The sequence below is a fragment of the Ciona robusta genome, chromosome 10 (genome assembly GCF_009617815.1).
Source record: "Ciona robusta chromosome 10, ASM961781v2".
Classification (NCBI taxonomy): domain Eukaryota; kingdom Metazoa; phylum Chordata; class Ascidiacea; order Phlebobranchia; family Cionidae; genus Ciona; species Ciona robusta.
The window spans coordinates 6847145-6871197 of record NC_143244.1 but is presented as its reverse complement, the minus strand read 5'-3'; the positions used below and the strand labels follow the sequence as shown (position 1 = coordinate 6871197).

General features: G+C 36.9%; 4 protein-coding genes and 1 long non-coding RNA gene across 9 annotated transcripts; 2 read left to right on the top strand and 3 right to left on the bottom strand.

Moving 5' to 3' along the window:
* Positions 1-11: 11 nt before the first annotated feature.
* On the bottom strand, positions 12-9182 carry LOC149730281 (uncharacterized). 2 transcript variants are annotated; one of them, XM_089886237.1, is made up of 10 exons: positions 9045-9182; positions 6631-6861; positions 6275-6355; positions 5107-5370; positions 4492-4857; positions 4296-4401; positions 1138-3967; positions 1005-1071; positions 865-949; positions 12-234 (listed from the first exon to the last, which is right to left on the bottom strand). In XM_089886237.1, the coding sequence occupies exons 2-10, from the start codon at positions 6837-6839 to the stop codon at positions 130-132; spliced, it is 4113 nt and encodes a 1370-aa protein (XP_089742363.1). In that variant the 5' UTR covers positions 6840-6861; positions 9045-9182; the 3' UTR covers positions 12-129. The 2 variants fall into 2 exon arrangements, with proteins under 2 accessions (XP_089742363.1, XP_089742362.1); XM_089886236.1 differs by having other exon boundaries at positions 1005-3967.
* On the top strand, positions 8822-11437 carry LOC149730280 (helix-loop-helix protein 1-like). Of its 2 annotated transcripts, XM_089886319.1 has the most exons (4): positions 8833-9168; positions 9599-9783; positions 10187-10269; positions 11216-11437. In XM_089886319.1, exons 1-4 carry the CDS (start codon positions 9089-9091, stop codon positions 11237-11239), a joined length of 372 nt encoding a protein of 123 aa, XP_089742445.1. In that variant the 5' UTR covers positions 8833-9088; the 3' UTR covers positions 11240-11437. The 2 variants fall into 2 exon arrangements, with proteins under 2 accessions (XP_089742444.1, XP_089742445.1); XM_089886318.1 differs by lacking the exon at positions 11216-11437 and having other exon boundaries at positions 8822-9168; positions 10187-10570.
* A 691-nt stretch (positions 11438-12128) lies between these two features.
* LOC149730279 (small ribosomal subunit protein eS21-like) lies at positions 12129-14300 on the bottom strand. 2 transcript variants are annotated; one of them, XM_089886320.1, is made up of 4 exons: positions 14146-14300; positions 13388-13619; positions 12486-12545; positions 12129-12177 (listed from the first exon to the last, which is right to left on the bottom strand). In XM_089886320.1, the coding sequence occupies exons 2-3, from the start codon at positions 13568-13570 to the stop codon at positions 12489-12491; spliced, it is 240 nt and encodes a 79-aa protein (XP_089742446.1). In that variant the 5' UTR covers positions 13571-13619; positions 14146-14300; the 3' UTR covers positions 12129-12177; positions 12486-12488. The 2 variants fall into 2 exon arrangements, with proteins under 2 accessions (XP_089742446.1, XP_089742447.1); XM_089886321.1 differs by lacking the exon at positions 14146-14300 and adding an exon at positions 14044-14143.
* A 1261-nt stretch (positions 14301-15561) lies between these two features.
* Positions 15562-22870, bottom strand: LOC149730278 (uridine-cytidine kinase-like 1). 2 transcript variants are annotated; one of them, XM_089886296.1, is made up of 15 exons: positions 22712-22870; positions 22393-22462; positions 21931-22137; positions 21267-21437; positions 20905-20976; positions 20547-20642; positions 20225-20318; positions 19903-19964; positions 19502-19518; positions 18551-18649; positions 18053-18209; positions 17737-17859; positions 17253-17375; positions 16775-16916; positions 15562-16325 (listed from the first exon to the last, which is right to left on the bottom strand). In XM_089886296.1, the coding sequence occupies exons 1-15, from the start codon at positions 22756-22758 to the stop codon at positions 16291-16293; spliced, it is 1515 nt and encodes a 504-aa protein (XP_089742422.1). In that variant the 5' UTR covers positions 22759-22870; the 3' UTR covers positions 15562-16290. The 2 variants fall into 2 exon arrangements, with proteins under 2 accessions (XP_089742422.1, XP_089742420.1); XM_089886294.1 differs by lacking the exon at positions 19502-19518 and adding an exon at positions 18975-18994.
* A 156-nt stretch (positions 22871-23026) lies between these two features.
* On the top strand, positions 23027-23925 carry LOC149730277 (uncharacterized). The gene is made up of 2 exons (XR_016385820.1): positions 23027-23457; positions 23770-23925. It is a non-coding gene; the product is annotated as an uncharacterized LOC149730277 (long non-coding RNA).
* The last annotated feature ends 128 nt before the right edge of the window (positions 23926-24053 follow it).

Below are 24053 nucleotides of genomic sequence, written 5' to 3'. Positions count from 1 at the left end.
TAAAAAGTATGTTTATAAAATTTTGTATGGTTTATTACTCGCAGTAACGTCATGAAAATTTGTACAATGAATATAGAATTTAAAACACAAAATATAACGTAAAAATGAAACACGATTTTGGTTGAACTTTTAGGTAAAATGAGCTTCGTCTGCTTCGGATAAAACGATCTCATCTATGCTTGCCGAGTCGGACATCATAACTTCACATTCTATCGTACTCGCAGTATCCGAATCCTGGAATTAGTATTTTTTCGAATTAGAAATGTTTATACCGCAATACGAAATTTAAAACAGCCAGCTAACAGTTACACCATACTGGTAAAGTGGAGGACATTTCGTTTGTCCAACATATGGTAGGGTGGGGTAAGATGGGACACCTTTAGCACATGATATCCAATTTTTTCAGGTTTTAAACAATTAGCAACGGTCTATTGGATTTTATTTGTTTACTACCAAATAAAACAAGGAAATAGAATGTAAAGGTGTCCCTTCTCCCTCAACCCCAACATATATGGCAAAAATATGTAATTGTTTTATTCCAATGATCTCTAATGGGTGCCTAAATGGCCAGCCAAACACTAAAAATATCTCCCACACAATTAGTTGCATGTACGTGGTACGTCGTAAGCGAGCACGAGGTGTCATGGCCTATACTAAAGATATGTTTAGTAGGCCATGGTTGTGTATAAAACAGAACACCGGTGGTATCACGACTGCCGTTGTCGCGATAAAAAAAGTTATAAACGTAGTACTCCGAAAGCGAGCACGTTGTGTATAAAACAAAACGCCGGTGTTATAACGTCTGTCGTTGCCACGCCATGCAAGGATAACTAACAGTTGTATTCAATAATTGATTCCTGCTACCTGGGATTGTATGGCAGGAACACAAGGATCGCTAAGGAGGGTCGGGAAACGAAACGGCGGAGTTTTCGACTCGGAAAATGTTGGTCTAAAATATAACAGTGTTAGAAAATTACAAAATTTTGGCAACAAGTTTTAATTACCGTAAGCTCTCTGGTGGTTGTAAAACTGGATTCTTCGCGTCGTCTTGTTTGTTGTTCTCACTTTTTTCTGTGGCGGTATTCTCACAAGTTGAGCTTGTTTTATCATATACAACATCACTTTCGGTTTGTTTACCTTTTGGAAGCTTTTTCCTTTTTCGAAATCTCCTCTTTTTTCCACTTTTGGTGTATTTGAAAACGCTCTGAATAAACTTCGGAAAGCTGGACGTAGAGCCTCTGGAGGCAGAACTCGAGCTGGGAACTTCATCACTTGAGGTCGTAGTTGGCGTGTTGCTTCCGAAGTCTTCTTCCGTTACATCGATGAACTGGCGGCGGCCGAACACATTTTGAGTTGGCAAACTTACTTCGTTCGCTGTGTAAGCCAATACCTCGTTGTTTTCATCTGCGGAAAACTTGAAAACAGCTGGAGGAAATCTCTTGGCCACTGGTTCTACTGAGCTTAACGGTGGGGGTGAGTCAGGCGCTGCTGAAACCGAGTTCTCCCTGCTATCGTGGAGATGGAAAAGTTCAACACTCCTCGCAAAATCTGGGATTCCAGGAAGAGAGTCAAGAACAGCATGTGTTTCTTTAAATTCATCAGTTTGGGAACTTAAATTACCCGAAGCAATTTTTAAAACTCCATTAGTTTCAACCGCACGAGATTCATTCTGTAAATCTTTTTTCACCATAGCTCTCTCGTTTTCATCCAGTTCAATCTTCTGCGCCAAACACTCAGCGTTGAACGGCCAGCTCGGAACAAATCGTTTTCCACTTGTTTCTTCCATAATAGGAGGACTGGGAACTTGCGTGCTTACGTTTCGTCGTGCATCAGGTTCAAAAATATCCGACTTTACCCGAGAAACACGCGCCCTGCCCCTGTTTTTACGCACATGCACGCCAAATAAGGTGCTGTACTTCTCGCCCGTGTCCCTGAACAAGCGGCTCTTAGAAAGGATGATCTCTAGGATGTTGGGATTACATAATTCATCCGTATTATCGGTAATATCAGATAAACTGGAAAAACTGTCTTCATTGTCGTTGTCAACAAAATCGTCAACAATTCTAAAATCGTCAACCAAATCTCCGATTGTGACGTCATCATCGCCAAGCACCGCCCCCTCACTCCTCGGTGACGTCATCGGTTCCTCAGTGACGTCATCTGAAGAAACGGAGCCACTGGGCTTTCTTCCTTCCGCAGGTTCATCTATCGTAGTTGGTTTTCTACCTATTGTAATAAGTTGGCCATCTTCTGATTCGCCTCCCCTGAGGCTTTCATCGCTCCTGGGATCCGATATTTTTGGATCCAATCTTCCGTTTTCGATTTGACTTTCTAGAGTTTCACTGGAGAACTCTTCTTCCCTTACCTCCGATTCATCTATCGTAGTTTCTCCTTTTTTCGTAAGATCTTCATCACTCGCATCCGGACCTTTCGAATCTGATCTTCTGTCTTCATTTTCTGCAGCCGCGCTAAACAAACTAGATGCATCCGACTCTTCCAAGAGAACATACTCCAGACTCTGTGAGAAACAAAAATCTTCGATTCCTCTGATAGTATCATTTGTGGGGGTTTCCCACGACGGTCTGCAAGGTTTCGTAGCTACTGTAGTTTGTTCAAAATGAACTTTTTCTGACGATTCTGTATCGTGACTTTCAGTATCGTCTTCCACTATAATAACCGGTATCACAGGAGCCAGAGTCATCTTAGGAATTTCGACAGGATTCTGCGGCGCGTCAATAACTTTCTCTTCTCTATGAGGAAATAAATCTTCATAGCTCTGTAGAACAACATCGGTGTAAAATGGCGGGACTTCTTCTGGCTCTGAGTTATCACTGCCGCTAGCATCAAACTCCGAAATAACAATACGCACGGCAGGAGTTTGTTGATCAGTTAAATCATCTAACTTCTTGCGTATATCAGCTCCTTGGTGCGTACTCTCTTCAGACATATCCTCTCTCGCTGTAAAAAACTCCTCATTTTCAGAGTTTGTCGGTGTTTTCATATTCCCCTCAACACTACTATCACTTCCATGGTTCTCTGCATCACCCAAATCGTCAACATGTTCTTCCACATTAGAATGAACAGCCATCGCTTCCCTCGTAACTTTCTTCACGAGCGGGGGCGAAAGAAAAACAGGAAATGTCGTTGAGATTACTTCGCTCCTCGTCTCAACTTTTGTGGTGAATGACGTCATAACTGACGTCACGACAGTTTCCGGTTGGATGTAAATCTCCGGAAAATCTGTCTTTTTCTTCTCCGGTATTAAGTCGCTACCATTCTCTCCCGACTCGGAGGACTCGTCAGAGAATTCAGGATACATTGTATTGGATGCTTGGCCTATAGTCTCGGTAGGTTTGGTTACGTGATGTTTTTCCCTGACGTCGTGATCTTCGGTGACGTCATGATCATTGCTAACGTCAGAATGCTCTTCTGTTACGTCAGTACCAACTACGTCATTACAAAAGGCTGTTTCCTCTGGGCCAACTTCCAGGTTAGAGGAGTTTGGACTATTGGAAGCGTCGAAAACGTCATCAGCTTGGTCGAAATTGATGACGTCAGCCCCTGTGACATCACCATCTGAGCCACCACTCATAACGTTACCAGCATCGTCAGCATTAACGACGTCACTAACACCGTCACCACTCATGACGTCACCAGAATCTGTGACGTCACTGGCTCCCTCGGCGAATCCTGCAAGCTGCATATCTGCAGGTGTAATGGGAGAATCCGCTTCGTCAACTTCGTCAATGGTTTGGGTTAGGAGAAGTGACGTAGGCACTACGTCACTTGATCTCGTCTCTTTTTCTTTGGTTGGAAGTTTTAAGCGAGTTGCGTACCCTACATTGCCCTGTTTCAAGATCGATTTTAGTTCAGTGCTTTCGGTAGATTTAGGATTCGTTTCAGAGGTGCTGCCTTTGGAGGAATTGGAATTAAGGCTTGCTGACCTGCGCAAACTTGATTGGCGAACCTGTATGGGATAATAATGTTTTAGTGCATGGTATAGACTGCAATAAAAGCATGTTTGATGTCACGCATCAGATATAAGAGTGCCTTGACCTAGTGTTATGTAATATTCAGTTAGATATACACTAGATGCAACAGTAAACAATTAATGATATATATATAAACAATTAATGATATATATGTATATATCCTTTTCTATTCTACGTGGGTGAGGCCTTACAGCATGGCGTGCAATGGGGCCTGAGATTTAGGGCGGAGTTTATCCTCATATATGCTATTGGCCGTAGCTTTACAATGGATTATGTTTGTTGTTAACCAACATATATACCTACCACTCGTGGACCAAGTCTTTTAATCTTTGAACTTTCGTGTTGAACATCTGATTCTGTCCTCGGGCGTTTCTTTCGAAAACTTAAACGAAAACTTCTTTTACGCTTCCTGTAAATAACGTCATAATTTAATCACAAAAAAGCCGAAACTTCCTTAAGTATACATACACACACATGTAAATATATACTTTGGACATACTTTGAAAGTTTGGGACCACTTGCTGGACTACTGCTTGTAGATGGTCCTGATGACGTAGTATCCGATGCAGTGACGCGGTAGAACACGTGATGGTCGACAGCTACCGACCACATTGCCTTCGCTACGCTCGACGAGCGCATGTGGTACTTCTTCAAGATAGAGCGACCGCCTGCAATCTTGGGCAAGAGTTTCAAGTAGAATTTATTCTTCTTGTAATTTATGTTTTTGATCTGAATCCATTTGTGAAAAGTCGACTCTTTTTCACCGATTTCCACTAGACCCACTGAGCCAACTCCGATGCTTATGGCGGATTCTTCTTCTGCTTGGTAGCGATGCACTCCATACAGGGGCAGCTGAGATGCAAGCCTGCAAACATAGAATTTGGAGCTGGTATTATTTGAATATTTATATAGTTTCTATTTGATTAAAGAAGTGGTCACTATAATGGGTTGCCTAAATTGTCATCAGCCATATAATACTTAGCTATATAGTTACATGACGTGGTAACTCGTAAGCGGGCACTTTGTTAATGAAACATATATAATACCCATGTTATAACGACTGGCATTGCCCCATCACGCCAATATAAGTAAGTTACATTCATTAAAATAGAACCTGAGAAACTGCGTATCAGCGTCAGACGGTGGCATTCCTCGTCTTGATTTATACAAATCCAAAACTTTTCCATCAAATTCCGGCATCGATTGCCCTTTAGCGCCCCTCAGTGATCGTAAGCACTCTTCCACTTCGTCAGATTCGACGTCATAATCGCCCATTTCCGACTGCAACCAATAGGAGCTCAGAAGAGCTAGTGTGTCAAGTGGGCATGGGAGACGAGCTGAAGTGAGGTCGTCCCGGATTTGAAGGCAGAGAAGATATCTGAAATAATGGTTTTTTGTCAGAAGAAGAATCGAAGAGTTGTATGAACACGCCGTGGGTAAATCGCTCGCATTTAAATCGGAGAAAACGTGTGATTCGACGTTGCTACCATTATGGACGCATACCTTTAGTGAATAGAGCGCTCGCCTTTAGACCAGCAGAGAATAACAAGATCAAGTATCAACGCTGCTACTATTGTGGCCGGCAGAAGCAACGACAGTCGTTATAACATGGGTATTCTGCTTCATACACCTCGTACCCGCTATATACGAGTTACCACGTATGTAACCTTGTAAGGTATATTGTCGTTTTATGTATGTTTGTCAATTTGGACATATCACATCCCACAAGGTACCACCGGAATTGATTGGTCGGGCGTAGTTTTGATATACGTCACACATGTTCACCATATATGGCTGTAACCACACGCGCGGGTGAAGAGATGTATATATGCCACGACCGCCCATATGGTATATGAGGTTCATTTTGTTCCTGGATTGGTTGTAATACGAAACCCGTAAGTACAAAACACATGTGTTTGTACGACACACATATGCCTGAAACTCTTTGATGAACCAGTGACATCTGGCTATCATATCAGCGATGGAAAATTATGTGCTAACAGTGTCCATCATACCCAACAGTACTATAACATGCTAAAAGGCGTATGGCACTGTGGGGTAAAATGGGATATCGTTAGAACCTATAAATCCCACATTTCTGATCGTATTTTAAACAACTAACAACGATCTGTTAGACTTGTGGGGCTACTGTTATACTGTTATCATTTTATACCATTTCTTTGTTTACTACCAATGGGACGAGAACAAGAATGAAAACATGTCACATCTTTCCAACCTACTATATATTCAGCAAACCGAACTCACTTTAGCAATTTACTTACTTGGTTATTTCTTCCCTCAAGAAAGTTGGGTCGGTCGGGTAAAACTTGACAGCAAAGTGAAAAATCAAGTTTGCTCTTTCCCTGTATGGAGGAAAGTTTAATTAATGAGTGAATGTAGTTATTTATCTTCGCGTGGTGAAGAAACGACAGTCGTTTTAACCCCGTGTACTGTTTCATACAGCTATTGCCCCAGGGCGATTACTTTTTTTTAGTGACAATTCATACAAACTAAAAGTGACCACTGGGTAAGGGTAATTGCAGTTAAGTGTGTTGCCCAAGGTCACACAGGCCCTGAATGTTGGCAGAGACGAGCCTCAAACCTATACTTTTTCAACAAACCATTAATTTCGACTCACTCTTTTACAATCTGTTTGTGCAGACTTTTCTCCAAATTAATCCAGTTATGTTCGCGATCCGAAGTTTTCCGAATAATCCCGAAGTAATCGGTCTCGATAAGGTTGAGGTACTTGCAAACGTTGGAAAACACGTCATTTCCCGTCGAATGTTCCGTAATCGTGACGTCAATTTCCGCCTCATCTAACAATATAACTCTACAGGAAGTCATTTTGATTCTAATGGTAAACTACCTGTGTAAAAATAAAACCATTTATAAAATGTAACTTATAATAACGTGATGTATAATTTATATATAATTTATAGTAGAGTGGGGAAAGACTTTAGCACATAATATCCAAATATCCTGATCGTGTTTTAAACAATTAACACCGGTCTATGGGAGTCGTGAGGATACAGTTTTATAATTACTTGAGTGTTCTTTGTGTACTACCAAATGGGACGAAAAAATAGAATGATAAGGTGTCCCATTTTCCTCCTCCCTACTAAATATTTAATGCCGTGGGGTAGGCTGGGACGCATTTAGCACATAATATCCGAAGATCCTGATCGTGTTTTAAACAATTAACAACGGTCTATGGGAGTCGTGAGAAAACGTCTTTTTTAATTTTCTGAATGTCTTTTTTTCTACTACCTAATGGGACGAGAAAACATATTAACCAACTCTGTATTATTCATTTACTATGCTATGTTAACTTTTTCTGATTCACTTGACTAATCTACTATAATTTAATGTTTACTTTCCATTACGCAAAATTACTACACATAACCCTGAGATTGAATTCTTTCTCAAAAATTTTCGACGCTTTAAATCTCAAAATAAATTGAATTGACAAAGAATTATAAACTGTTTGCGTTTGTGTCAGTTTGTCTGCCGGTTATAAAGCCCGTTATTGAATCGGGGATTTTAACAGCTGGCTTCGCTATTGTATGCTTTTTAAGCGGCAAATGACTTTTCCAATGCCAAGATAAAAGAATATTACGATAAAGATATAAACTGTACCAAATATATAGTAGGGTGGGGGACGAGGGAGTCCTTTTTATTATTCTTTGAATGTTCTTTGTTTACTACCAAGTGGGACAAGAAAATAGAATGAAAATTTGTCCCACCTTTCCCCACCTTAATATACTAATTATGACTGGTTGATCATATTATAACGGATAGATATACCTAATATAGCACGATAAATATGTTCCCCATATAAAGTAAAATATCCTGACTTTTTTTACCCAAGAACTATTATTGTAACAAGTACCGATAAGCTGTTGTCTTCCTATATGGCGAGCGAAACGCTGAAATAAAATTTCAGTAAAAACACTTCAATAGTGGGGTGGAGTAAAAAGGTCTGTGTTTTTTTCTCTCGTCCCATTTGATAGTAAACAAAGAATATTTACATAATTATAAAACCGTAGCCCCTTTAAAACAGCGTTGTTAATTGTTTAATACACGGGAAATATGGGATATTATGAGCTAATGTTATTCCATCTTACCCCACCCTGTATTTATGTCTGGTAGCAAAAGAACGATATTGCAAACTCTGACTGCTTTGAACTGCACAACTGTAACTGTATAGCGAATATAAATCTGTCGCCCCTCGTTGGCTTCGCACTAGTTTAAAAGACAAACAATGCCTATTATGAATTGAATATGATCTGCGGGTCCGGCGTCTGCTCAAATCGTGAATTGTTACATCACAATTCGCTTTCATTACGAACAATGCGCATCAGGTTATATGCCCGAAGGTCGAAGGAATGTTGAGTTTCGAATAACTGACTCGTATTCTAGTCGAGCAGATTGGGCGCGTTTTTATTGTTGTGTTATTAAATGTCTTTGATTGTGCGCTAACAACTGGACTAGCGACGTCATACTAAATAAAAGCGAGGCGCGCGTTGCTCTTTCTACAACTACGAGTGTAATGTTGCAATAGAAACATCCTTTAATTGAAAAGGTCGTCTTTTCAGACAAGGAATTTGAAGAAGCGCAAAAATCTCTGCACATTTTAGAGGAGTTCCTAACTAAAATCTGGCGCTTCGGCGAAATGGTTAGCGCTCCGCCATCAGCTCAGAGTTTACCGGTTCGAGGTTGAATGCCGCTAACCCTACACTTAACGGCAAATGCTCACCCAACTTACTCTTTTTGGTTGTCTAGATTTTAAAATACAGACTACAAACAGTTTCACCCAAAATTATCAACCACAAAGCTACATACGAGGTAACTTAAAAGCGGCACGAGCTGTGTGAAACAGAACACCCATGTTATAACAACTGTCGTTGCCGCCGTAGATAAATAAGTTGCATTTATTCGTTTAACGCCGCTTAGTGGCTAAAAGGAGTAACAAACAAACACCACTTTGCGGCGCTATACCACACGATTAAAATCAACCCCCTTTTTTGTTTTGAAAACACCAAGGCTTACCATAGAGAGTTGTGGGTTTAGATTCATATAACGTAGATGGGGTCATGACGAAACGGAGCAGCAGTCAAACAAGATCGAAGAAACGAAGACGAAGGAGCGCGGTTGGGAATGCTGCTCGGGAGAGGTGAGTCCTCATGCAGAATGTCGAGCTGAAGAAATAAATATAGTGATAAACTGTGTATAGAGAATGAATGTATAAGTCCTTATGCAGAATGTCGAGCGTCAAAAAATGAATATTCCAATAAACCATAGTATACTGAAGTGTACTAAGAATAAACTGCGTAGAGAATAAATGCATATTTGTGTTTATCCTCGCGCGGCAGGGCAACGGCAATTGTTATAACATGGGTGTTCAGTTTCATACACCCCATGCCCACTTATGAGTTACTACGTACATGTAACTTTGATAAAGTATGTATCTTGAACAAGAGTGCTTGAGACTATATTTATACGGATAAGGTAAACAAGTGATATACTATGAACACACAAAAAAATAACTTCAAAGTTTCAAATACCCAAATTCTGTCGCTACAAGATTATTTATCTCCATATAGGGATCGAATAAAGACGTTAAGAACAGCTTACAATGATCTACAGCGCGCCCTGCCATACATCCCACCAGATACTAAGCTTTCCAAACTAGAGATCCTTATGCTTGCTTCTCGTTATATTAGACAACTGTCCACCAAACTTTCAGGGGGCGTGGCCCGTTGTAGAAGTGGGCGTGACACATCTTATGGTAGGTGATGTAGTTTAACCTGTTTTAAAGGATTATTGGTAAATTCTGGTTAAAATTTAGGATGATAATACTTTATGTTAATGTATATTAGGGTGGGGAAGATGGGACACCTTTTTATTATATTTCTCATCACACTTGATAGTAAACAAAGAAAATTAAAGCCGTAGCCTCACGACTGCCATATACCGTTGTTAATTGGTAAAATACGATCAGGATACTTGAATATTATGTGCTAAATGTGTCTCACTTTTTGTATAAAGGCAAATCAATTTTTGTTCAATATTTTAATATTTAGTGACAAAATTTGTATCACATGCTTTATTTTGTTATATGTCGCAAACAACCTTTAAAAAACACAGTGTTTGGGACGCTTACTCTGTAGTTTTAACTTTATTGTTTTCAGAAAACTTCGATAAACTAATTTGGCAAAAACCGATCAATGAAAAACAACGGAAGTCCCATAAAAGTATGAAACAACAACGAAAGGTAATTCTCTCCAAAGCACAATTTATAAATTGAAAAAAAAATGGGAAATTTAAAAAAAAAATAAAATGTGGGAAATATTTTTTTGTTTCCGGACGTCAGGCACCTGAGCAAATATTGCGCCATAGACATCCTATACATCCGTAGTCGAGCGTTAAACACGGTTAACGTGCTTTGGCAGATGTTTTTAAAGTTTATGCTAAATATGTCGACGCTTCTAAGAATATATGATATATACATTGTAACTGTGATAAATTCCGCGGATCTTGCCCTGATCTATAAGTGCTCACGAAGTTGGACGATTCTCGTAACGAAATAAGAGTGCGGATCATGTGCTATGAAATTCGGACCGACAAAAATCAAGTCTCACAAATTGTATTATGTAAGAGATATATTCGGGCTAAATGGCATCATCAGTCTGCAAAAGAAGTACAAAAAAGGCAAATTTGAGCTAAATTTAAATATCTCATACAGCAGGATACTATTTTTTTGTTACGCATTTCGTATCTCTTGATCCGGACATTGCGCATCAGACTATTTCATTTATGCTCATAAGCAATGACGTCCGACAGAAGCATTCAAGCGTAAAGAAACATTTGTCGTCACTTCCGTTTCGTGGTTTTTATGCGAGTTTGCGACAAGCCGATGAGAGGCAGAAGGAAATTAAAACCGCGAGCGACAAACTATTTCGGTGACGCGCACAGTATGTCACAAAGCTGTATAAATACTGTTTAGACTAGAGCGCCTACGTTCAAGCAGAGGTTATGTGTTAAATGCTGGCTGCTGTCACCATTGTTGAGGTGTGTGTTTTTGGGCAAGATAATTCAAACTAAAAAACTCAATAAAAAAATGTAGTAACAATGGGAAAATGTTACGGTACTGCTTGTAGCATAAAGGTACTTTCAGTTTGTGGGCCAAAACCTTGAGCTAATCAACTTTACTTCTACAGAAATGGCCAATCAAAGCTACATAACCCCAACCAACACAATCAACAAATCCCATCATAATCTATACACATCACCAGCCACATTAAACTCTGTTATGGTGGAACTTGGGTTCAACCATCATGACAAACTCCTCGAGATTTTAAGAATTTTCATAGTTACCTATACAATTAAATTTTGTTCGTTTTTAACATTGTATTGTTTGTAGAGTGTGACGGTCACGCATTTTATCCCAAACGTTATATTTCTTTTTCTCTATTATTCATTTATCGCTATATTTTTATATAGTACTGTGGGGGAAGATGGAACACCTTGAGCTCGTAATATTCAAATATCCTGATCGCGTTTTAAACAATTAACGACGGTCTATGGGAGTCGTGAGGATACGGTTTTGAAATTCTTTGAATGTTTTTTGTTTACTACCAAATGGGACGAGAAAATGGAATAACAAGGTGTCCCATCTTTCCCCATCCTACTATATGTACAGCCCACCGAAGTTTTATTGACGAGGTTTTGAACACAAACCTACATTTTAACCTAAAGTCTTATTAAAACGGACCCTGTTTGCTATTTCCCGTCTTTAAACGTAATGTTTTTTTACCGTAACATTTTTTTGAAACGCGTTGAGAATTAAACTTATTTCTATGATGCAATAACTTGGCCTGTCTCAAAACCGTAAGATAAGCGTTTCGGGGTCGACGTTGCAACCATTGTGGGCGGATAAGTTTGTACCAATTGTTCCAACCTGGTGATCCCTTACAGATTGTAAAATTGTCACCCATACCGCAAAAAGTCACGCAAAGTAACATATGTGACAACTTTTAAGCCACGCAGGGTATGAAAAGAACACCTGTGTTATTACGACTGTTCATAGTCTGTCTAGTGAGGATAAGTTACTTAATTCAAAGGCAACACATATTAAAATTCAATTGAATTTTTATTTTCGAGGAGCCTTGTGAAGATCGCCCTACAAAATGATAAAATAAAGAATTTTATTGTGTATTCTTAGCTACTTATGTGAACCACTATGCCCCAGGAGGACGTCGTTTTGCTAAACTTTCATTTAAAAAAAATTAAATTGCAGTTACACCCATAACTGTTAAACATTTTCAAAACCTTATTAATAACAAAATAAATAGCTCTGTTCATTTGTGTTGACACCTGGTAACAGAGCAAACCGAAGTACCAAATGTGCCACACTTCAATAAACTGGGGTGACAATATCCTTAACATCGAGCCAAAGGCTAGCTTGGTTTTGACAACTATTCAACTTACTGATCATGACATGATGCCGTCTTTTTTCGCCAATCTGTTCAGACAGTCATCTGACTCGCCCTGGAAAGAATTGTTTGTTTGAAGCTTTATCAATACAGGGGGGTGGAAGCGTGGAACATGTACCACAATATATGCGCTATTGTGTTATGGTACAGTATAGACTGCTATGCTCTAACACACTTTATTTAAAGAATACTAGTATGGCACGGTGATCCTTTACCTAGTGGCCACCTGAAATTTTTGTTTCAAAATGTTCTATAGCCCTCACTGATACCTGCTGTCTAATTTTTTTTTAAAAAAGTCGGGCGTTAGTGTCGAAAACTAACATTAAAAATGCACGAAAACATGCTTCGTCACCGTAATTCGTCTGATTTGCCTAAGGTTAACGATTCATTACGTCACAATCGCGGTCTGTTACGTCACAATAGTGGTATATAACATAGGTTCCAGGACTTTAAAGCCTTGTTTTTTCCCACTGTTTTAACGTAGGAATTAAACGTAACAATACGCATTCTATGACTTATAATCCAACCTTGGTTTAATTCATAACGGCTGGTGTGGAAAATACGGTGACGCAGCACGATTTCGCGCATTTTTAAAGTTAATTTTCGACAGGAACGCCCAAGCTTTTTTCAAAAAAAAATTATACAGTGGGTATCAGTGAGACCTAAGGAACATTTTGAAACCAAAGTTTCAGGGGGCCACCAGCTAAAGAATTAACGTATGGCACGGGCAGCTGTAGAGTAACGAGTAAGGGTAATGACAGTTTATACAACACAGGCATTATGTTACTAATACCTTGTGCCTGCTTACAGGTTACCACAAATGTAACTTAAAGGGTACCAAACGCAGAAGTTACCATGACCAAAGAAAAAATTTTTATAGTAGAACAAAACACTCACCATTCTTCTGATATCGCCACAGATGGTATAAGGTTTCGCAGTGGTGAGCGCACGTCCTGTCTCATCTACATCAATGAATGATAGTTGTACAGACGCGTGATCCTTGGCTCCGATGATTCGTCCGCTTGCCGAGCATTTTCGGGGGATATAAAGGTCAACTACTTCACCGGCGTCGTTCTGCATGATTGATGGCAACGTTGGGTCCGAGATGTAAAAAGTTACGATGGTAGACCTGGGGTGGGGGGAGACTATTAGATGTGAAATAAACAAATTGAATTTATATGTATACTCTGTAAGGGGTGACAGTTAGAAGGGTGGAAGCAAATATGTTTAATTTACATAGTGAAACTTATAGAAAATGATAATTTATTTTAACTGAATATTTCAATGTATAAAGCATTTTATCTTGCATGGCAGGGCAAGGTAATACACTAGATACGTAACTTTGTGGGTATAAATGCTTCCCATTTTATCTATTGCCGACAATATGTACATCCCCTAAAGTAGAACTAGGTTGGGGAAATTCTGTCAAGTCCATGCCCACAACAGCAGCAGGGTCGAGCTACGAACCCAAACCTTCTGGTCCAGTGGCAAACTCTTCAACCACAGAGCCATTACAATGGTTTTAAACTGCTATAGTAGAACTCTAAACATACCTTATGCATACTTTACATATTTACACGAATAATTGCGGTGTAATTTTGCATAAATATTATTTAAATCTCTTCTAAATCACACATATAATACAACAGACTTACCTATAAGATGCGTGGTGGAAAAGATCGAATCTCTAGCGCACTGTAGTGGCGGAAATGTTTTACTAGATCCTATGATATGAAAATATTCTTCAGTAAAACAAATAAAACTATATTGTAACCTCAGCGTATTTGAGTGTAAAAGTAATGTTTTTGGCTGAAGAAATATTAAAAAAAATAATTATTTGTGAACTAAGTTATTCCATTATATTACCGGGACGGTAAAATACACGCGGTATTTTGAAATCCGATTTCAGGTATTACATTAACACTTGTTAAAAGTGCTTTACATTTTACCATAGATACCTAAACATATGTTTAGACATTCATTGTTTTACTACAACGACAAACAACCGATGTGTATTCACGGACATCTGACTTTTGTGACGTAGCGTGACGTCACAAACTATTCGCGACATCATAACAAAGCTTGACATTCCACTAAATGTCTGTCAAGCTTTATCTATCTTGCCAGCTGTTCCAAATTAAAATTTGTCTTTAGTCGTTCAGTTATAATTTATGAGTTTATTGTAGGGTGGGGTAAGATGGGACATGTTTTCATTTCATTTTCTTGTCCAATTCGGTAGTAAACAAAGAATATTTACATAATTAAATAAACTTATCCTCACGAGATTTACGTGTTAACGGTATTCCATTTTACCCCGCAGTTTTTGAGTATTATAATGTATAAATCGAAGTAAATTTAAATCATGAAGCAACTTTGTAAACGAACAAAGTCCCACAAAAGGTGGAAACACGTTGTGAAGTCACCAAGTTTCAAATATGATTACAGTCAGAAGATATTATCAGGTTCCTTGATGTTAAAACTACATTCACTCTCATTGAAGAAATCAATGCATCTTGAAGATGGGCAGGGATTTAGCTGCAAAAGGCAGTTAGATCTGTGTAGTACATTGACAACTTGTAACTCTAATACTTTCAATGAAAAAGAAATGTCAGAAACTAAAACTTGTACTGAAACAGAGAAAAAATGCTCCACCTCTGCGGGCAATGTATTAGATACAAAAGAAAGCAATTTAGCTTCTGAAACTCAAATAATTTCTGCAAATAATGACAATTTCCAGCAGAATAATAACGACACTACACCAGATGAACTAGCTATTTATCTTGACAACTTTTTAGTTTTGCCATCTGACAAAATGTCCCATATGGCAGAAATGATGTATATGTGATTGACACATATTGGTGAACACTATATACAGATTTGTGTTGTGATATTTTAAATCACTGTGAACTTTCCAAATGTTACTTGTACTTATGCCATTGCAAGCATAATGTAAGGATTTTTAATATTATGTTTGATGTAACTTCTGTGTTATATATTAAAGAGAATTTATATTTTTTATCCACAATGTGGATTTTCATTTATTTATTAAAATGTCTCTTTAAAAACTCGTCTTTTAAATTGAGTGCTTATTTTTATTACAGCCACATACAATACAAATCACCTTAAAATGACTCAAATTAAAGTTCACACATGTTCCGATTGTCAGGTAATAACATGACGCATTCACGCAGTGGATGATGTAACAATGGCAACATGGTATATTAAAGTGCAAAACCAAACATATTTTGAATTATATTTACATGCATGCAATGAATTTTACCCATAGAGGAACTATTAGTATATAGTGCTGTAGTGTGTAGCAATATAGCTAATCCAGAAAGTCTTGTTTTAAAACAAATTGTAAACATAAAACATTGTCCAAACAAAGATACAGCCTTAGGGCTATAAAGGAACTATTTAAACTGCTAAAGTAATTAGCGTTTAAATTTAAAAACACTCCTCTGGCAATTTAGTATTGATGTATTGACATACTATATGGTCTTAGGTCTTAACAGGAAAAAAATTGCTTTTTGGTTTGATTTACTCTGATGAAAGCAACATGTATAATGTGTCAAAACAAAAACACCTCACCCTAATCAAACCAAACTGCAAACAAAGTCTCCAATTGGCATATGCAGAGAATAACAAACACGTAAAACATTAAAATGTTAAAACGGCAGGTTTCAGATGCAGCTACTTCTTAATTGTCATGGAAGCATTAATAGCATGATACAAATGAAGCAGCATAAATACTAGCCAGGGATGATTGGCATTAGCAGCACGAATAAACCACTGTTTTGTTATTCAGTTCCAAAATATCGGTCACCAAAATTTCCTAAAACAAGATACTTTGATTTACTATATATATATATGCTATTTTAAAAAGTTATAAATCGAAAACTGCATACATGAACTTGTTTAAGTGTTGCTTAAAAACAATTATTTAAAAACATTTTTTTTTCAAAATATATTTCAGCTCCATGGGACAGTGGTTACATGCCTATAGCCCAGATACTGATACGATACAGGTTCAAAGTTAGACTCTGCTACATTTTTGGACGTGTGTCTTTCGGCAAGAAATTGCAGTTGTTAAAACCCAGTAGGCACTAATAGGTTGTCTAAGTTGTCAGGCTTACTAAAAAATCCAGGAAAACAATCACCCACAAAGTTAGAAACGTGTTTACCAATAAGCTAACACAAAGTGTATGAACACCTGTGTTACAACAAATTTAGTTGCCCCGCCACACAAGAATAGATAGGTAACATAAAAAGTACAAAACTTACCAAACCCTGGTATTATATGATAATGTTCATTAAGATGTGTATCAACAGCTGTTGTTACGATTTGAACTTTAGGAAACGCGTACGCAACGGAGTGAACACCTGTTTCAGCCATCAGTAGCGACACTAGAAGTATATTCTCTTCCTGGGAATAAAATAAGTGATATGGTCTTTATGTATTTCTATACGAGTGTCTACAGTAACTGGTTAGTATACTTGTGGCCCAGAGGTTTTGGGTTCGAGGCCAGACACTGCTACCAGTGCTACCACTGTGGGCAAAGATAACACGGACAACACATTTAACAGCAAAACCCAATGATTGAGGTTTGCTGTTAAATGTTGTAATCTAGAAAACTCCAAGAAGCAAAGGCAGACAAAACATTAGTCTTTTAAAATCACAAAACAAAAGTTTCCAAGAGATCCATTATAAATAATAGACCTGGCAGCAACAACATATACGTTCTATGTAGTATGTACTAACCTTAACATCATGATCGAGCAAAACACGAATAGCCATCATGGCTGCTGCTCCCGTGGCAACCGTCGCATCCATCAGGATCACATGATCTTCGGAGATCTTGCGTGGGACTCGGATGTAATGGAGCTGGGAAGTGGGAAAATTTATTTAAAAAAAAAAAGGTGGGGAAATTTTATTTAAAATAAATAAAAAGTGGGGAAATTTATTTAAAAATAAAGCAGTAAAATTTCACAAAAAAATCGGTGAAATTTCTTAATGTTTATGGTTTGGTTTTTGGTTTTTGGTTTTTCGGTTATCATATGTATATAACATAGCATGTAGCATAGCACCCTTAAATTGAAACATCATATACATACAAGTTTTAAAACAAGCAACTACTTTTTTACTTCAAGTTCCAACCAACAAGTTTGTTTGAAAAATTAAATTACAAACAAAAACCATAGTTGCAAAAAAATAAACTTTTTTTCTCCTACACAAAGTTATTCACCTCTGGTTCTTCTGTCCTTGCATTGGTTTGAATAAGGATCTTACCAAGTCGAATATCCTTGGTAACTGAGAATAATGCCGGTTCCATTGTCTCTCCTGCTCTAAGTATGGACATTCCACATAACTGTGTGGAGAAAAACGTTAATATTGTTTTACTAATAGTTAAAAAATGGGTTAACAAATTTTATTTTTATATTAACTTGAAAATTAAAGTTGCGTTTTTATTTTTTTTTATTGTATTTGTAAGTAATTAGCCAATGACACATGTGGCCACAACGCTAACGGCATCGTGCCATCTTACCCCAGTCCCATCTTACCCCCGTCCCACTAAACTTTCTCCCCTCGTATTTAGTTGATTGTGGAGTTTCCACGATATGCGTTTGATGAGGAAGAAGTGAGAGAGCGAATTCAAAGAGGAGACGAAGCAACCTCTTCGAGTAGAACACAAAGTCATCACGATTTGTGTCGCGATTTCTGAAAAGATTAAAAAAGAGTTAGTATCAAAAACAAACAAGAAAATTAAAATAATTGTCTATTTGAATGAATGTAAGTTGTTTATTCTTGCGTATCTGGGCATCCGTTGCTTTGTTTCATATACCTCGTGCCCGCTTATGAGTAGTTACCATGTATATTTAACTTTGTGGGTGCTTATTTTTACACAGCCCATATGGGACTATAGGGTTGTAGAAATTATTGTTGTGTCTGGCTTAAGGAAACGCACCAAAATAGTAGCGGCATTAAACATTAAACACGTGTACTTTGGCTTTAATTCTTTAGTTCTAAACAACTTATTATAATAGAGAAACATGTCTTACCTTAGAATGGTATGAATTCCTTGTACTTGCTTACTACTTTCCAACACATGGAGTGTAGAGGGCAAGGGTTGTCCGGTATGTGCTACGGCTAGATTACTTCTGTAAATGTACACAAATGCATTAGAATGCCGTTCTTTTTGAAAACATTTTTACATTTGTGGTGAAATCATTTATACTAAATTTTTCGGAAATAAAGTGCATACTGCAATAAATGTAATTTTTTTTTATGAAGTAAGTTAAAAGCAGGTTTAAATTTACTGAAATCTATTTCATGAGGTCCTTTAGTGTGGCACTTTATGGGATCTAGGCCAGAATTGGTCCATTAAGTCTTTAAGAATTGGTCCATTTTACAATCTTTTTATTGCAGCTAGAGTTTTTATAAAGAAATTTAGAATAGAGAAAGGTTAAAGATAAGAAGACTTACATTTCCAAAATGTTGTGTCTCTTGTTTCATGTAAATAGAAAGAAGTAAATAAATAAAGAAGTTGTTATAGTGAGAAAATAAGACATAGTAGGGCGGGGTAAGATGGGATAAAAATATTTATTATTTCCTATAGTGTTTTTAACAATTAACAAGCCTTCAAAAACGTATTTTTAATGCTGTTACCAATACATAACATTTAAACCAGTTTTAAGCCGTGTTGTGCAATCTTTTATGCTTACGAAGTGATTTTATGAATATTATATGATATTATAAGATAAAAGAGGTGTGTAAGACGTTTTACAGTGAATTTTATTGTATGTTTGTTATATGTGACTAAGAGTTTAAATACTAACTGCAATAATAAGTCTTTGTTTGGTATGAAAATATTTCAGCCAGAAGAATTTAAATCAAGGAAATTGAAATAAAGGATGGTTTGAGTAGAAACGGAAGTGAAATAATAATTGCTCCAACCCAGTGGTCACTTATGGGTTGTTCTATATGAACAAGTTGTTAAAACTATATTTTACCTGAAATTTGAATGCCTCTGTGTATATGTGTGTGTTTGTACGGTCCAATCAACAGCAAACATGAAAACGTGGGTAATGTTAGTAGCAGGTAACAAATAAAACAGTTACTTTACTAAAGGGTGTTGTAAAATTTTTATTTTACATTCAAGCAGTATAACACAAAACCATGCAAATATTATAAAATTACTGCTTTCTCAAACTTTTTTCTGCCATATGGTAAAAACAATTACCCACAAAGTTGTATATGTGGTAACTCGTGCACTAAGCGAGCACGAGGTGCATGAAACAGAACACTTGTGTTATAACGACTGTCATTTTCCAACCACACAAGGATAAAGCAAGTAAGTTCATTCATGGTGCAAAACCCATAACAAATATTGCAAGTGTTAAACATTACTTACAGTTTCAAGTTGTGTGTGAACATGTTGGGCGATCAAATCAATGGCAACCTCATTAGAACCGCCTGTTGTATTGACATCAGGTTTAATGCAATGTATGTAAGAAAATAATTGGTTTGGAAATTATGTTATTGATCATAAATTTAGCATCAAATAAGAGAAAATTGATTTTAAGTTACTAATATGGTTTTTTTTTTAATTGTTAGGTATACAAAAATCCCCAAAACAATCACCCACAAAGTAACATACTTGGAAAGTCGTAAGCGGCACGAGGTGTATGAAACAGAACACTCGTGTTATAACGACTATAAATTTCAGAAATTACCTCTTGGAACAACAATATCAGCATATTGTAAAGTTGGTTCAATGAATTGTTCGAAAGCTGGTTTCACAAACTTGTTGTATTGGTGTAGGACACCCTTGGAAATGAAAAGAAATTAAAAACTGGAAAAGTCAGGTTTTTTCAAATTATGACGTGACAAGGGCTTATGTAGTATGGCACGTCATAGTACCAGGGAGTTTGGCCCATACGCCCGACACCTCGGGTGCTACTGCATGGACTTCACCAGATATTGAAGCTTGTCGCTTCCCCGAAGGTAGGCAACAAGGGCTTTAAATGTGTATAATATGATATTCAGATATTTCACCTGCAAATTGCGACCTCTAAGAGTGATGTCACGCCTTAATCTACGAGCCAACCTCTCGTCTGAATCGGCATCCACAAATACTTTCATATCCATTAACTAGAATATATATTACAAAAGTAAAAAAATAAAATTAACACTATGCGAAATCATTAAAAGTTGTCACAAATATTCCATTTGTCTTCTGAAATAACTTGTTTTGTTTAGGAGGCTTTTATCGTATATATTTATATTTTACCATATGTTTATTATCCATAAATAAATATAGGTATTTATTTTTACTATAAATGTTTCAATATTATTTTTCCCCATTAAATTTATGTAACTTTCCTAGTATTTCTTTAACTGGTTTAAACCTTACTTCTCTTAATTCAGGTCGAACAAACGACATGATTCCCTCGAATATTACAACGTTTGCTCCATAGAGTTGTTTCTGTCAAACATTTATAAACATATTATTAAATTCAATTTAAAAAGGTACAGCCAATATTGGGTGCACATGATGTTAATACATGAAATCTTTTTAAGTGTCAATCAACCCTATTTTATTGAAACAGGCTTACTTAGCATTATTTTATAAACCCTGCAACATTTTTACATTGGTCTACTACTACTATAGTGCTAAATGTTATTTTTTAAGAAACCACCTCTTGCGACTTACACAGTTTTAGTATTATACAATCAATTACACTTTCCTGCTAAAAAACATAGAAATTTTCATACCGTTTGCTTTTTCCTTGAATGAGTAGTGAAGTCATACATTGGTATCTCAACACTTCTGCCTTGTTTAAGTTTACGTAATGTTTCACAACATAAATCAAAGTCAAACGCATCAACATGATCAAAGTTGTATTCGTTACGTTCAGCTGTCTCATGTTGTTCGTGTGTGAGAACCTGATGTATATATGTTACATATCTACATATAATTTGTAGATACATTGTTAAAGGTTCCACCAACACTGGAGGCATGGGTGTTAGGTTAGTAATGCCTGAGAACAGGGGTAACTATGTAACATTATAAGTTTTTCTACAACTTTTGAAACAGTGGAGACCGCATGTCTTAGTACTCAAGCATTACATCTGTAGTGTCATACCCTGCTGTTAGGAGTTCATACAAGCTCATTACTTTGATCAATTTTCCTTGTGTTTGACAGCTTTTTAAAAATGTCACCTAAGATTTACTGTAGTCCATACTGCCAGCTTTTTACATGCTACAACAACTGTATTAGCACACAAAAAAATTATTAAGGGGTACAACCTGAGAATCTGGGATGACATTGTTAAAATTTAGTCATAAACATACCGTAAACCTCATTGATTAGAGTAGCGAATGCAATATAATAACTCTCTTGTTAGTATTGACTCCTAAAACTTATACACAGCCCACCTTATAGAAAGAATCCATAGATAGAAGGACCACCCACGGGAAGTCTAACGCTTGGATGATTTTCTCGGCAACTGTTGTTTTCCCTGAAGCACTACCTCCACTTAATCCAATAATAAAAGCTTCTTTCATTTCACCCGATTCATTATACCAAGGTGGTCGCCCTGCCGTATATATTGTTCGCTTGCTCGTTCGAATCACACTTATTGGCTGCAGAAAATTCAAGAAATTTAAACAAGTAACTTAAGTGAGCTCAGGATTTTCTACAGACCCCTTACCAGGTGTGACTTTTAAACTAGAGCATGGCCACTGCTAAGTTCCATCATAGGTAAATGTTTGGGGTGCTTGGGATGAAATTCTAACTTTTTGTAATGTGGGTGACATTATGTGTTTTAGCAAGTCAGTTTTATGAAAAAACAGCTTTAGCTTTGCTGTTGGCAGTCTAAAAACTAAAGTCTAATCCACCTCCGAAACGCTCGCATTTCTTTTCCTCCTTCCAAGATCAGTCGCTCCAACTTTATCCTCGGCCTCTCCACTGTTTAATAAATATCTTATATATAACAAAGGTTGTATAAACAGGCTAATGTATGCAATTGCTGTTGACTATACCAGTATAATAAATTAATTAGTATTATAAGCAGAAGTTAAGTTTTGCATAAAAAAAACACATTCATTATAAAAAGAATAGCAATAAACACCAAATTTTTCTAACATTTTGTGATTATTTGACTTGCATAAACATATAGGCATAATTTTTATAAGCAAAAAGTTGCAAGTTTAATACCTGTTCGATCTAGAAGATAACCTTCGCTCTTTCGTAGGGCCGTTCATTTTGTTGTAGGAGTATTCAGACTTAGACTGCCTAGTACATTACATGTAATATTATAAAATACCTTTAAAGTGAAAAACAACTCAAAATATAATAATAAAAACACTACTAAATGCAAAATAAACAAACAACAAAATACACGTGAAAGAGGTTGTCCGTTTTCGTGCAACAAGGCAACTGACATGACATGCGCGTTTCAATCCTTCTCGTTGGCGAACCATGGAGTAAATATTTAAATAAATATATAAACATTATTATTGGTGAATTATACAAAAAATGGCACAAAAATGGAAAGATACGTACAACAAAATGCTCATTCCATCATTGATTCGCAAAAGTTTGTATTTCCCATAACTTCCAAGTATCACGCAGGTTTAATTCGGCACCAAATCAACCGTCGAAGTTCAGCTGTCAAACAACGGCAATAACATCCTATTGTTTACCATATGTCATGATAGCAATAGGAGTTCGCAATAGCAAATTCATTTTCTCTGAAAACAGCTTCGCGCATAGATGTACTTGTGAATTCGTTAATTGCCAGTTCTGTTTTGTACCAAGCATAAGATGGATTTGAAAACTTGTGTTTTAGCTTTATTTCTACTGGTATTAGTGAACAGCGGCGAATGTGTGTTTCCTGATAAAAGCTTAATAAGAAGTCGAAGATATATGAAATACTGGAAACATTATGACTATAGATCAAAGTGAGAAAATAATAAATTTGTTAAACGATTATGGAAGGTTCGGGTAGGTTTTCTTTTCATTCTATTTTCTCACCTAATTTGGTAAAAAACAAAGACATAAACTGGTAAAAATAGGATTAGAAAATCGATATTTTGTGCTGATGATAATATTCATTCTGTTTTAAAGAATTAAAAACTATCTTTTATGTCGTTGGCTACGGTTATGTCATTTTAGTACCAAATGGGACAGTTAAGTTAATAACAGCATTTCCCATCTTACCCCAACCTATAATATGTTCAGCTGAATTTACAATGTCCCATCATTACAAATAGGAGGCAAGACGAGACAGAAGAAATAAGAGTTACCCAAGAATGGAAGCCCGTAGGTTTAAGGGTGTTAAGAGAAAATAAAATCGAAAATGTGTTGACGCAATAATATGATTCTTACTGAAAAACGTTGATTGCGTTCAAATAAACGAACTAAACTTATTTATTCTCGCCTGGTAGACAATAACAGTCGTTGTAACATGGTTATTTTGTTTGATACACCTCGTGCCCGTTTACAGATGTTTTCTCCAGCGAAGTGGTCTTTGTCAAGGTAGAAATGGCTCTGTAAA

Bases quoted from the DNA above. Each gene is read 5' to 3' on its own strand.
- LOC149730281 (XM_089886236.1), bottom strand. From the start codon at position 6,839: ATGACTTCCTGTAGAGTTATATTGTTAGATGAGGCGGAAATTGACGTC. The intron at 5,371-6,274 runs GTAAGTAAATTG...CCATTATTTCAG, and splicing joins TTGAGGGAAGAAATAACCAA to ATATCTTCTCTGCCTTCAAA. The intron at 4,858-5,106 runs GTTCTATTTTAA...CTATGTTTGCAG, and splicing joins GCTGATACGCAGTTTCTCAG to GCTTGCATCTCAGCTGCCCC.
- LOC149730280 (XM_089886318.1), top strand. From the start codon at position 9,089: ATGACGAAACGGAGCAGCAGTCAAACAAGATCGAAGAAACGAAGACGA. The intron at 9,169-9,598 runs GTGAGTCCTCAT...ATCTCCATATAG, and splicing joins GGGAATGCTGCTCGGGAGAG to GGATCGAATAAAGACGTTAA. The intron at 9,784-10,186 runs GTAGGTGATGTA...TATTGTTTTCAG, and splicing joins TGGGCGTGACACATCTTATG to AAAACTTCGATAAACTAATT.
- LOC149730279 (XM_089886320.1), bottom strand. From the start codon at position 13,570: ATGCAGAACGACGCCGGTGAAGTAGTTGACCTTTATATCCCCCGAAAA. The intron at 12,546-13,387 runs GTGAGTGTTTTG...AATTCTTTCCAG, and splicing joins GTGGCGATATCAGAAGAATG to GGCGAGTCAGATGACTGTCT.
- LOC149730278 (XM_089886294.1), bottom strand. From the start codon at position 22,758: ATGAACGGCCCTACGAAAGAGCGAAGGTTATCTTCTAGATCGAACAG. The intron at 22,138-22,392 runs GTGGATTAGACT...AATTTTCTGCAG, and splicing joins GAAATGCGAGCGTTTCGGAG to CCAATAAGTGTGATTCGAAC. The intron at 17,860-18,052 runs GTAAGATGGGAC...TTCTCCACACAG, and splicing joins GAAAGTTTAGTGGGACGGGG to TTATGTGGAATGTCCATACT.